The following is a 13,857-nucleotide window of genomic DNA, read 5'->3' as shown; positions in this document are numbered from 1 at the left end:
GTGATATTTTCTTTCATCAAAGGCACCTCAACCCACATGTTAACAGTAACGTAGCACACACAGCAGGCTTGTTACAATTGAAGGTCCTTTCCCAGTTAGAATTCACTTATGTTGTGGGGGAATGGGTGTAAGAGCAAAGAGATGGCTCTGGAGTTCACTTAAAACTGAATTCCAGCACTTTGGCTGACAGCATTAACAACTCGGTTAGGAATCTGAAACACTTGTTCGAGTGTGCAGCACCAAAAGAGAACTGAAAGAGGATATGAGCAGAATGTGTGTTCTGGAGAAAACACAAGAAAATACATGTAGAGCATTTCTTGTCCTACACAAACAGTCTGTTTTCACTAGGAAAAAAGCTTTTTTTAAATTTGACAGGAACTCAAGATCCAAGTTTGCTTTTTCTGTTCCAGCTTTGATAGAATCTCCAGATCAAACTCATTAGTGTTGGTTAAATCCAGGTTTGCTGACAGAAACGTGTGAGACCGCAAACAAAATCAGTATTAGGCTTCAAGAGAGGATGTGCCTCTTTAATTGAAAAAGGCAGAGCAATCATTCATTTATTTAACCCAGACATGATTATAATCTGAAAACCTTGAAATCCTCTTACACAACTGTTTTGGCAAGCCTCTCTGTGTTCCAACAAATATTAAACTGTGCTTGCCATTTGTCTAAGGAATCTTGCATTAATAAACATGAAGAAGAACACTTTTACCTCCCACACTCAATGACAGAAGAAAACAAAGACCAGCTGTATTCATCAATGGATCCTTGTTCTGTGCATAAAGGCTAATTACATTTTACTTCAAGCCTACACATGGAAAACTTTACTGCTGCCATCTTGTCAAATTCAGCTTCTGATATTCCAGCTGCCACACTGCAATGACTGTACATCAAACTTCTTTTTGTCATTAACACCTTCAGTGCCCTAGACACGAGACATTTGTCCATTAAAAGGGCCCAGGAGAAGGGTGCTCAGATGACAAGCCTCCCAGAAGAAGAATATTAAGTGGTCTACCTGCTCATTAGTAAGAAGGGGAAATCTTTATGCAACACATGACAAAAGGGGCTAATACTATTAAAGGTTTTAATTTCACAAACTGATCTCATTCTAAGCTGCACTGCTAGCAAATGGTCAAGAACATGGTTTGGGTTGCACTTAGCTTTGCACATACCACATTGTACTACAAAATTTAGAAAACCACCGAAAGATAAAACAAGCAATTTTTACACATTAAGTTTCAGCTTCATAATGATTCTAAACAGTTGCTGTAGAAAAATCCACGCCTGTTATGCTGAGATACCTAAAGTTTTAACTTATCCTGCTGTGCTTTTTTTTTTTTTTTTTATAATATGCAGATACCTTTGACATTTCAAACAATTACCAGTGATCTCTGCATTCCACAATTGAAAGTCATACAACCAGTATTAACTTAAACCACCGAGCTATCCCTTTTTAGGCCAAAATAATTTTAAATATTTAATTCCCCTTTCACCCTTTTTGCTGTTTACTTTTCCAGTTTCTCTCAACTTGGACAATGAAAATACACTACCTAGTTTAACCTTCATTTATACTCAGTTCCCCTTTCATGTTTTCATGGATTTTCAAGTTGCAAAATTTGGGTTGCAAACACTGAAGGAGATTGTTTTACAAAACTATTTACACAGGAAATAAAAAACAATCATAAGAACATTTCTGTTGATGTCAGATTAAACTAAGGTTTTAGAAAAGCAAACTTATATAGAGGACAAAATACATGCCAGAATGTCCATTACAGAATTCAGCTATATGACTACTATATTCTTGACTCAGGCTGCAAAATCATTGCATAACAGAACATAATGAAAATATTATCTGATGTGCTATTTATTGCTTCTACTTAATTGTATATATAGCCAGCAAGGATCATAGGCGAGACCAACTCCAAATATTCTATATTTATAAAAATCTCAGAAGGCGCAAAATACACCAGATAGTCTATCTAATAGTTTAGAGTAAAATTTTTGCCCACCTTAAGATAATTACAGTGGAAGGAAATCCCACTTTTTGAAAATAAATCCACCATTCTGCCAGTGAAATATTTATATTAAAAAAAACAAGAATTTACATGTTTATGTTTGTACAGCACCTAATACATGTGTCCTCATCCATGACTGAGGATCGTAGAATCCACTCTAATAGAAATTTTTAACAACAGAGCTAGTATCAATGATACCAACCCATAGAAAAGGATATGCAAAATCTATGTTAATTTCTAGCCCCATTAGAGAAACAGGTTTCAGAATACCAGCTGTGTTAGATTGGGAGTGGGTGTGTCATTACACAAAGCAAAACTATTTCCCCATGTTTATTTCCCACCCCTCCCCGCCCTGTTCCTCACACGTTCTTGTCAACTGCTGGAAATGACCCACCTTGATTATCAATACAAAAGGTTTTTCCCCACCGCTCTCCTGCTGGTAACAGCTCACCTTACCTGATCACTCTCCTTACAGTGTGCATGGTAACACCCATTGTTTCATGTTCTCTATGTATATAAATCTCCCCACTGTATTTTCCACTGCATGCATCCGATGAAGTGAGCTGTAGCTCACGAAAGCTTATGCTCAAATATATCTGTTAGTCTCTAAGGTGCCACAAGTACTCCTTTTCTTTTTATTAGAGAAACAGTTATCAGTGTGTATCAGTTGGAAAAGAATGCAACCAGTAAGAAAATAAAATAGATCCAAGTTCTGAATAAGGCATTTCAAACAACTAAAATATGCAAATTAGCAAAAATTTAATTAATAGAGTCCATATAAGAAGGGGATAAAAATTGTTTCTATAGTAAACACTGAACCTTAACAATTAAGGACCCAGTCACAAGTTTCAAGCACTGTAGCTCCCAAGGATCTCAATGGGGATTAAGGATCCCCAGAATTTGCAAGATTAGTCTCTAAAGATCTAACTTCGATGCAGATTTGGACACAACTGAAGAATGGATGCCAGCAGGCCTCTACTACAGACTGATCTCTACCCACCAACATCTTATGGGCAAAACCTTGATCACCACATTCCTCTTATTACTAAGGACTAGAGATTATGGCAATATGCTATGGCTCAGTGTAAGGGGTAATGTTTTGTTGCCCTGGAGAAGCACAGGAGACAGATTGTGACTTGGGGAGTCAATCTTCTTCATGGTCTCCCTACTGCTCCACGGAGGGAATAAACTGTCCAAAGTTACATGAGCGGAAAATGATCAGGAACAGTCAGCATGGATTCACCAAGGGAAGGTCATGCCTGACTAATCTAATCGCCTTCTATGATGAGATTACTGGTTCTGTGGATGAAGGGAAAGCAGTGGATGTATTGTTTCTTGACTTTAGCAAAGCTTTTGACACGGTCTCCCACAGTATTCTTGTCAGCAAGTTAAAGAAGTATGGGCTGGATGAATGCACTATAAAGTGTGTAGAAAGTTGGCTAGATTGTCGGGCTCAACGGGTAGTGATCAATGGCTCCATGTCTAGTTGGCAGCCGGTGTCAAGTGGAGTGCCCCAGGGGTCGGTTTTGTTCAATATTTTCATAAATGATCTGGAGGATGGTGTGGATTGCACTCTCAGCAAATTTGCGGCTGATACTAAACTGGGAGGAGTGGTAGATACGCTGGAGGGGAGGGATAGGATACAGAGGGACCTAGACAAATTGGAGGATTGGGCCAAAAGAAATCTGATGAGGTTCAATAAGGATAAGTGCAGGGTCTTGCACTTAGGACAGAAGAACCCAATGCACAACTACAGACTAGGGACCGAATGGCTAGGCAGCAGTTCTGCGGAAAAGGACCTAGGGGTGACAGTGGACGAGAAGCTGGATATGAGTCAGCAGTGTGCCCTTGTTGCCAAGAAGGCCAATGGCATTTTGGGATGTATAAGTAGGGGCATAGCGAGCAGATCGAGGGACGTGATCGTTCCCCTCTATTCGACATTGGTGAGGCCTCATCTGGAGTACTGTGTCCAGTTTTGGGCCCCACACTACAAGAAGGATGTGGAGAAACTGGAGAGAGTCCAGCGAAGGGCAACAAAAATGATTAGGGGTCTGGAACACATGACTTATGAGGAGAGGCTGAGGGAACTGGGATTGTTTAGTCTGCAGAAGAGAAGAATGTGGGGGGATTTGATAGCTGCTTTCAACTACCTGAGAGGTGGTTCCAGAGAGGATGGTTCTAGACTATTCTCAGTGGTAGAAGAGGACAGGACAAGGAGTAATGGTCTCAAGTTGCTGTGGGGGAGGTTTAGGTTGGATATTAGGAAAAACTTTTTCACTAGGAGGGTGGTGAAATAGTGGAATGCGTTACCTAGGGAGGTGGTAGAATCTCCTTCCTTAGAAGTTTTTAAGGTCAGGCTTGACAAGCCCTGGCTGGGATGATTTAATTGGGGATTGGTCCTGCTTTGAGCAGGGGGTTGGACTAGATGACCTCCTGAGGTCCCTTCCAACCCTGATATTCTATGATTCTATGAAGTCCTTATGCAACACAGTATATGTTCCTCTAGCACGCTGGTTCGCTAGTTGGGACAGAACCAAGGCTCCACCCACTCTCCGCCCTGTTGCACCACCCTCCTACCTTGCCCAGTCAAGACAGGAGAAGAACTAGCGACTCTGCGGAAAACACACTAGTGTAATCAGTCTCTATACAGGATATTCAATTATGCCAATGTTTTCCTACTTATTTCTACTCCAAAACCACCTCCATCTCACCCTTCTTTCCAGTTATAATGTGCAAAATTAGGAAGGTGGGGTACTAAAGGAAGATATGTAAGAAGAAAATGGTGAAATCTTACTTTGCAGTAGTTTCTTCATCATATTTTGTTTTCAGGTCAAATAATTCTGTCCGAGTTTTTTCCAAGGCTAGAAGTCATAAAACATTGAAACGTTACTGGTACTGTAATAGACCAGTACTTTGTGCAATATAAAAAGGCTACTCAACTTTTTATCCCACTATAAACTGTTTCCTGTCCAAAAATCATCTTGCATTAAGGATTCTACCTGACCAAATAAATAATGACTTAGATGATGAAAAGGTTTTAAGAATTAGTTTTTCTGTATTTTTTAATCTGTTTCTTTTGAATTGTAAAAGTTTCCAGTTACCATTCTGCTTAATGTAGCTAGACATTATTCGTTTCACATTGCTCCTTCAATTAAAATGTTTATTCCATTCAGTTCAAATTTAAATGTCAAATGGAGTCAAATTTAAATGTCTTGTGTTCACAGGGAAAAAGAAACCTAATGGGCACTACCTTAGATGGACTGGCAAACATAACTGTGCAAGGATGAATAGCAAAGTAAATAGCAGGTTGCTTGATGGGAAGCAGAAATATGGTTCACGTTGAATTCCAACCATTATATATAGCACAGATTAGGGGTGTATGAGATCAGAGCATAATACAATGTGGAAAGGCAAACATGGATGTAGTCAGCAGCTCTGTGGCCTGTTTTAGTTGCAGGAACATTCCAATGACATAGCTAGTATACTATATAGGTTTTACCCACTACATCCACCAGTAGTTGGCTATAGCACAAGTGTGCGTTTATTTTGTAGATACGCAGAGTTTAAGGCCAGAAGGAACCATTAAATCATCTAGATTGATCTGGCCCAGGCCACTAAATTTCTCCCAGTTACCTCAATACTGAGCCCAATAATTTGGATTAGACGACGGCATTTCAGTCTTCAGGAGACAAAACTGCTGTGTGCCACAGGCAGAGAACAGGGGAGAGATCAAGATGCCACCAATACCTGAGGACCCTGGGCTAAGAGCCCAACAGAATCTTAGATTTGCAGGGCAATTTTTAAGCACTGCTGGATCTTCCCCGAGTCCTAACGTAGACTTGCAAGATCTGATTCAAGCTCAGTCCTGATTCCCTTTCATTGTATTTATCCCACCACCAGCCTGGCCATTGGTACAGATCACAACAGCAATGCCAAACCTGTTTGTAAAGCTTGAACTTTGTGTTCGGCCTCCTCCAGCTTCGAGGCTGTCGACATCTGTGTTTCTTGCAACTTTCTAAAAAAGAAAAAAGGAGAGATGAAAATGGAGCTGGTGATCTTGTATACCAGCTTAATTGTATTTTGCAATTTTGAGAGAGACAGAGATTAACCAGCGCAACTGTAATGAGGCAAATGACACCACCATGTATACTACAAGATACCACAATGGGAACCATAAGCCATATCTCACTGGAATGCTGTACATATTTTGGTGTCCCAGTTATTAAAATTTTAACAGTGTAGCTACTTTAAAATGTAAGCCATGAACATAGTTCAAGAGTTGACTGCTATCTAAATGATATCTTTAGTGGAAGGTTTTCCGTAGCATAATTTGTTTTGGAAATGTCACACTTATTAAGAAAATTGTCACCACGCACCCACTGTTGTACAAAGTTAGTACAAGAAGAATGATATATTTCCATTTTTCTGTCATAATGAAGGAATTTGTTGCTATAAATGATATCCTCAATAGATCTGACAGCTGTTTCATCATAATTGCAATGGATTCTAAATGCAACAACAGTATTAACTACCCTCTAAAAAAAACTATGCACACTTCAAAACAAATATTACATTGTTATTTCTTATATAACACGATCAGACCTTTCAAAATGCTCACATTTCTTATGTCCATAAGCAACGTTACCTTGTTTGTGTCAGTTACAGGACACGCTTTCATGTCACTTGCCCATACAGTCACCAGACTCTTCGCTAAAGGCCAGACTTATAAAGCCTATACTAGGCATAGAGTTGCTGTGACATGCTTCTGGAGACTTTTACCTATTCTGCAGATTTTAAAATAGTGATGATAGAGCGTAAAGCGCCCAGCATCCTAAACATCTCCCTGGGGAACATGTTTAAAAAAATCCTATTCAGACAAAATCAACCAAAACTTTCTAACTGTCACAGATCTTGAGTATTATTTTGTATGTTTACATATTCTCTGACACAGTAATTTTAAACCAGACAATACATTTTCTTTTCTATCAAACTTGTTAACAAGTATCTCTGGCAAGAAACTCAGGTCAAAGTTTGTTTTTTTCCCTCCATATTAAACTATATAATTTTAGGTTGTGTTTTGTAGTCAAAAAGCACCTCTTTAACACACACCCTTTCCTGTAATTTACCTTCCACTGAACTGTCATTACATACATACATAAAAATAAAATATATGTATGAATGTATGTAAACAAACTGGATTTGATAGAAACAAGAAATGTTGATTCTATTATACAACAAAAAGTAACTATAAAATGCTGATTTTAAAAAGTATCTCCCAGTTCACATGTAGCTTCATGCCGCTCCTACCTTAATCTAAATGATCAATCCAACCACCCACACAAACAGCCTAGGAAAATGGTAAGCCTTGATGTATGTACTGAAGGTTTGCAGATCCAGGCACTGTTGGACTAAGGGAGGAGTACCTGAGTTGAGGGTTCATTACTGTAAAACAACCTGTTAACACTCCCCTTCTATAATGTACAGTCTAACTTCCCTGACAGCTGATCTAAATTATAGAAAAGGTTTTTAGCATTCCATTTTGCTAGCTTTGGAAAAATCAGAAATGCTTCCAAGTTTGCTTTAAAAAAAAAATCAATAATTAAGTGAGAAATTAATTACATATTATTTTGACATATAGGAGCATGCAAACTCTTTTCAAAATTAAGTTCTGAGTGAGAGCCACAGAGCTCTGCCTCACTGCCAGATTCCTGTTACCATGCAAGTAGGTAACCATATTGTTGGGTACAATATTTCCTCTTAAAATGTTCTGTGTTGAACTGATGTACAATGGTACTGTGACACAAAAGACTGACTGAATTACACTGTCAGCTAATGGAGAAAGATTGGCGTCACAAAGGACAATCCAACTAATGAAGAATAAAAGTAGGTTTGCACTCTTTTGAAAGTAACACCCCAAATACATCAGAGGAGTGAATCATAGAATATCAGGGTTGGAAGGGACCTCAGGAGGTCATCTAGTCCGACCCCCTGCTCAAAGCAGGACCGACTAAATCATCCCAGCTAGAGCTTTGTCAAGCCTGACCTTAAAAACTCTAAGGAAGGAGATTCCACCATCTCCCTAGGTAACGCATTCCACTGCTGGCGAGCCATTCGGTCCCTAGTCTGTAGAGGTGCATGGGATTCTTCTGTCCTAAGTGCAGGACTCTGCAAATGTCCTTGTTGAACCTCATCAGATTTCTTTTGGCCCAATCCTCCAATTTGTCTAGGTCCCTCTGTATCCTATCCCTACCCTCCAGCGTATCTACCACTCCTCCCAGTTTAGTGTCATCTGCAAACTTGCTGAGGGTGCAATCCACACCATCTTCCAGATCATTAATGAAGATATTGAACAAGAATATGTCCTTGTTTCACTTATACACTTGCACAATTGTCTTTCTGTGTAAAGTTGAGCATCAAATGATTCTGTCTCAAACACATAAATCACTAGAATGATTCAATGTATGAGCTGTCTCAATGAACTGAAGGAAGGACCCTGTTTGGGAAGATTAAGCAGAAAATTATGATTTCCTTCCCTCCATACAACACCTACACACACACACACTCACCTCTCCTTCTCTGCAAAGTCATTTTGTAATTTTTGTTCTTTTTCAAGGGCTATATTCTCTGCTTGGTTCTTCAGGGTCTGTTCATATTCTCTGATTTTCTCTTTAAGCGCTTTTATTGTAACCTCTACAGAAAAACAATGAGGCAAAGAATGAGTTTACACAGCTCCATGTGGCTACAAGAATACAAGGCTCTCTTTACCCTGTAGGCTCAGTGTGTTTTAAAATTTAGCTCTTCAACTCTGACACAAAATCAATGGATACGAGTCCCTTTAGAGACCTTTTACTCCCTAAATGTTAAATTGAACTTTAAACGTTTAGGTTGAGAAGGATCAATGGATTTTGCTGGGAAGCAGACCTACGGTTTCTATAACATGACTGAAAAAAAATCAATTGTAAAATATAATATCACCTTATTAACTAGTCTCAAATTAGCTCTCTGCTGAGTGGAGATAAATAAAGTCCCACTGTGGGTTTAAGTATGAATTTACACAAATAGTTCATTCATATTACTGTGCTCATGTCAAAAGAAGCAATTTTAATATGACTCTTGTACAGATTCAGTCTTTCATTAATTGAACACACACCAGCTTCACAACTTATGAAAAATATGGCAGTTAGGATTTAACTGCTGTGTTAACACATATATCAAATTTAATAGACAAACTGGAATCCTTAATATTTTTGTTACAGTAACTGACATTGTCACTGAGACTCTCACTCCACCCACATAGAAGGGCAGAATTCTTTATGCCTTAAGGCTTACAATAGGAAAGCAAGACACGGACCAAGACTGGTGTGCTTTGCAACAAAAAGGGAGTCTGGAAAGGAACCATATTTAGACAAGACTCATAAGCTGGCAATACTTTGATGCTGCCAGGGAGAGATGTAGCAGTCCAAGAAGTGATATTATTAGCAATATTGGTGAAAGGAGAAAAATACTACCAGATGCAAAAAAAACTGTCCATAAACAAATTGGAAAGACAAATGCCACTATAAAAATTAAAGCCTACAGGTTGAAATTGGATCTAACTTATACCATGTAAAATTAGGTTAATGGAATTTTATTATAAGACCAGAATAAGTGAGATTAGAATCTTGGTGTAGGGAGCACAGAGGGAAAAGTCAGAGCCACTGTGACCAACTAATAGAGAAGAATTGAAATAACAAATGCACATAACCAACCCCTGGCTTTTGACTAAATATGACAGTCTAAAATTTTTTAGACATTTAAAAAAAATCATCTGAGGCTCATTAAATCATGTCATTGCCTGGTGTCCCTTTTTACCATATTGATCAATTGTATTCTTGAAAATCCAAGGGAAAATTCTTCCTTCAGACCTGCAAAGTAGATCTGAACATTGATATTTTCTTGGATGTGCAGAGTTGGTATTTGCCATTTGGACAGGAGAGAATTTTACCCTAAATATTTTCATCACTAAAATGTAAGAAAACAAAATGAACTAAGTAATATAGAGAACTTAATTCAGCACTGGAACGAGTAAGTGCAATTCCACTAAGGACCATGAGAGCTGTCCCTGCTTGCACCCTCAGACCCTGACTCATTCAAAGCTACATAGATATGAAGTACCCCCAGTAAAGGGTCATGATTTAGGCTCAAACCCCGTTCACAGCTATGCTCACTTGAGTAGTTCCAGTGAAGTCAATGGAATTACTCCACTCCAGGAAGCAAGCACCTTATTTGTAATCTGTGCTGGCTAAAGCTCAACAAGCAATTACAGAAATACCACTTCTGGGGGATGGTACTTACAGGAACAAGAAAGTTTTGAGAGGGAGTTCTCCAGGTTAAGGAGGAGAGTTTACATTATCCTTGGGTGAGTTTCTCAGTTTGTTTTTGTCTGCTTGCTTGCTTGCCATGTGCTTGATAGATTGACAAATATAGTGTGGTCTGTTTTGGGGGCTGTGTGCTGAGCCAAGCAGCCTGCTACACTAGGCTGACAGCTTACTAATGAGCCTCCATCCTGCTATCCTCTGAACCCTAACCCCTTTAAAATCCCTTGACAAGGAGGCAGGGCTAACTCAGGGCTAACCCCCCCCCCCCTCAAAAAAAAAACCCTCCAAACTAAACAAAAACAAAACACACAAACAAAAAAGCCCTACAAGAGTAAAAATAATGCAGGCAGAAATCCAGGAGCAGATTAGGGGCTATCTAGTTTATCACACTGAATGTAACATGTTCAGTTATCTGCCTTGTGGGCAGGTGGCATGTGTGTGCATGCAGTGCAAGCAGCTCTTGGCCCCCACAGACACAATACAGGCACTGGAGGCCAGAGTGGCTGAACTGAAAGAGCTAAGGGAAACAGAGGAACATAGACAAGACTTTCAGGCACAGAACAGAGTGGTCCCAACCCCAATCTGACAGCCTCTGTACTGTTAAAGAGGATGAAAATCTCAGGTAAGGAGCGCATAAGGCTGGAGCAGAAGGAAACAATCCTATTGTTGAGACCCTCCTTCCAGATTATGTAATGGGATCCTCCCACACTGAGGCTATCCCTCCAGGACAGGGAACGGTTATTAGAAAGAGACAGGTAATAGTGATGGGGATTTGATTATCAGAAGAGAAGGTTACTCACCTTGTGCAATAACTGAGGTTCTTCGAGATGGTTGTCCCTGTGGGTGCTCCACTTTACGTGTCTTGACGCACTGCGCTTGTAGTTGGAGATTTGGGATAGCAGTGCCTGGTTGGGCCGCGCATGCGCTTTGCAATCTTGCGCCGTTCTGAGCGGTGACAGTAATGCACAACCAACCATTCCTCAATTCCTTCTCTACCTCAGAGAATCGATTTTAAACTCCAAAGTAGAGGGGGTGATGCATGGAGTGAAAATTATGGTAATTTTCTGGTAATATGGTAATAATTATGGTAATTTTCGCTCCATGCATTTGAAGAAGTGGGTTTTTTTACCCACGAAAGCTTATGCCCAAATAAATCTGTTAGTCTTCAAGGTGCCACCAGATTCCTAGTTGTTTTTGTGGATAAAGACTAACATGGCTACCCCTCTGATACTAACAAACCCTAATCTATCTAACAAGAAAGAGTGGGTGCCGCTGATCGGTCTGACTCAGTCTAAAGGTGGTAGAGAAGGAACTGAGGGATGGCTGCGCAATGCTATGTAACGGATTGGAATGGTGCAAGAAAGCAACAGCTGTGCGCAGCCGTTAGGGGAAATCAACCTAGTTAGCATATGTGACTCCATTTTGGGTTTCCTCTCGGCCATTAACTAGAAGCGAGCACATCACGTACCAAGGAAGGAAGGATCCTTCAAGGTGGACTGCTGGACAGTTTCAAGATAAGGGAAACAAACCTGGAGACAGGAACCAGCTGACATGCCTGAAATAGTTGCCACTTCAGCTTTTTTGCATGGGGAAGGTGGCTGCAGGGGATTGGTAATAGATAAGGAGAAGGCCTGTTTATTGGTTTTGGCCCCCCAAGGCACACAGGCAGGATGTTTTGCCAACAGTATATAATCTTGGTGTAACCTGTAATCGGGGTCCTGTTCTGCTTAACAGAGCAGTACCACGCTCGAGCGTAATAAACCTACAAACTTTGAGATACGCTGTAGTTTGTCTTTATTTGGTTACCTCAGCCTAGAAACGAACTGCACCTGTCCTCACTGAAATAATTCACAACAGTTTTGGCAACTACAAAGGGACTCTAGGCTCGCCCTTGTAAGCGAAGCCGCACTCTTTCCCTCGGACAACTCCAGCCGGCATCGGGTGAGTTCACCTTTGAGAACTCCGAGAAACAGGAGTGTGGGCCGTTGCTTAGGTGATAAGGTGGCACATTAGGCATTCTTTTGATAGCCCTAGAATGGGCTCTGGGCAGAGCGTGAGCAGGGGACCCCCTTTGGCTGAGATTCTCGAGAATTGGAAAAATATTTGTGGCACCCATGGGTTAGGTAAAAGGAGAGCTGTAATTTTGTGTAAAGTCGAGTGGCCAGCGCTGACTATTCAGACGCCCTTTGGATGGCCACCTGATGGAACTTTTGCACAGGATGAATTCACCTGCCTTCGACAACAGCTGGAGGACAAGCATCCAGCTCAAATGGATTATTGGTATGTATGTGATAATTGGGCATATGCCCAAGATAAGTGGTGCCCCCCGACTTTGAGCTCTGGTACCAGATCTAAGGTTTGCATGCTGCTTGCGGGTTCCACTCCGCCCTATGCTGCCCCTCTATACCAGTCTCTAACCCTACCCCCTGTTACGCTTCAAGCGCCCCTGATACAACAGCCCATTGCAACGGACACTGACCGTGTCACTATGGTCACGGTCCACCGCCCTTTTGGCCCTGGGGACCTGGTCACCTGGCAGTCACAGATGCTGAGGTTGTGCGACGATCCGGAAGGAGTCCTACAGACTATCCGTTCAGGCTTTACGGCATTCAACCCTAACTGGGCAGACGTCCAGGCGATTTTGCGAACCCTATTTACCTCTGACGAGAGGTATTCTATTCTAGAAGCTAATCGGCGTTGGGTGGGGGACGCTGAGAATCACACTCCTTGGCCTGAAGCTGATCCAGGTTGGAATCCTAACGACCTCGATGGCCGGGCCCGCCTCTCAGCTGCCCGGGAAGGGCTCCTGGAGAGCATCCGTAGGGCGGGTAGTAAGATGGCAAATTGGTCAAAAATTAGAGTGTGCCAGCAAGACCTAAACGAGCATCCACCTGCATTTTTTGCCTGCTTGTTTAAGCGGGTTAGACTGTATGGGGGAGGGGTGGAGCAAGCAGCCGAGGTTAGCCGCACGATGATGGTCTCTTACTTTGTCGATCAAGCGGCACCGGACATAAAAAGTATTTAATTAAAAATGTTCCCGATTGGCCAGGGAAACCCCGAAGCGAAGTAGTTCGCCTGGCCACTTTTGTGTTTAATGGTAGGGATGAGGAGAAAGCTAAGGAAAAACGTAAGCAAAAGGAGGAGGAAGTAAGTATGTTGGCAGCCGCATTGCAGGTTCCCTTGGGGAATCAGCACTGGCAGGGACACGGGAATACAAGGGGGAGGGGACGCGGGACAGGACGAGGAGGAGGCTGGGGTGGGACAAGGAACGGGAACTGTAATTATTGTAAGCAACCAGGGCACTGGAAGAGGGAATGCCCCCTGCTTCCACAAGGGGCTCCTTGACGGGATCAGCTGGAGACCAGTTCTTCCTTTCCTCCTAACACTCCCCAGGACTTCGCTAATCCCCAGTGACTAGAGGCAGAGACTTTGGGAGCCGTGGGAGAGTTGGAATGGGATCTTGGATTGCAGTTGCAAATTTACTT

The 13,857-nt window shown here is 41.4% G+C and overlaps 1 protein-coding gene across 3 annotated transcripts in view; it reads right to left on the bottom strand.

Moving 5' to 3' along the window:
* CUX1 (cut like homeobox 1) overlaps window positions 1-13,857 on the bottom strand; it is a 406,407-nt gene that overhangs the window by 181,561 nt on the left and 210,989 nt on the right. For all 3 annotated transcript variants that reach the window (XM_084651152.1, XM_084651150.1, XM_084651151.1), the window contains exons 6-8: window positions 8,582-8,705; window positions 5,954-6,030; window positions 4,810-4,876 (exon numbers count right to left, since the gene is read on the bottom strand). In XM_084651152.1, the coding sequence (XP_084507278.1) occupies window positions 4,810-4,876; window positions 5,954-6,030; window positions 8,582-8,705 (268 nt within the window). The remainder of the gene's footprint in view (window positions 1-4,809; window positions 4,877-5,953; window positions 6,031-8,581; window positions 8,706-13,857) is intronic.

This window comes from Lepidochelys olivacea, assembly GCF_965140295.1.
Source record: "Lepidochelys olivacea isolate rLepOli2 genome assembly, chromosome: 17".
Taxonomy (NCBI): domain Eukaryota; kingdom Metazoa; phylum Chordata; order Testudines; family Cheloniidae; genus Lepidochelys; species Lepidochelys olivacea.
Note: the sequence above shows the minus strand (reverse complement) of the source record. Positions and strands in the feature narration are given on the sequence as shown.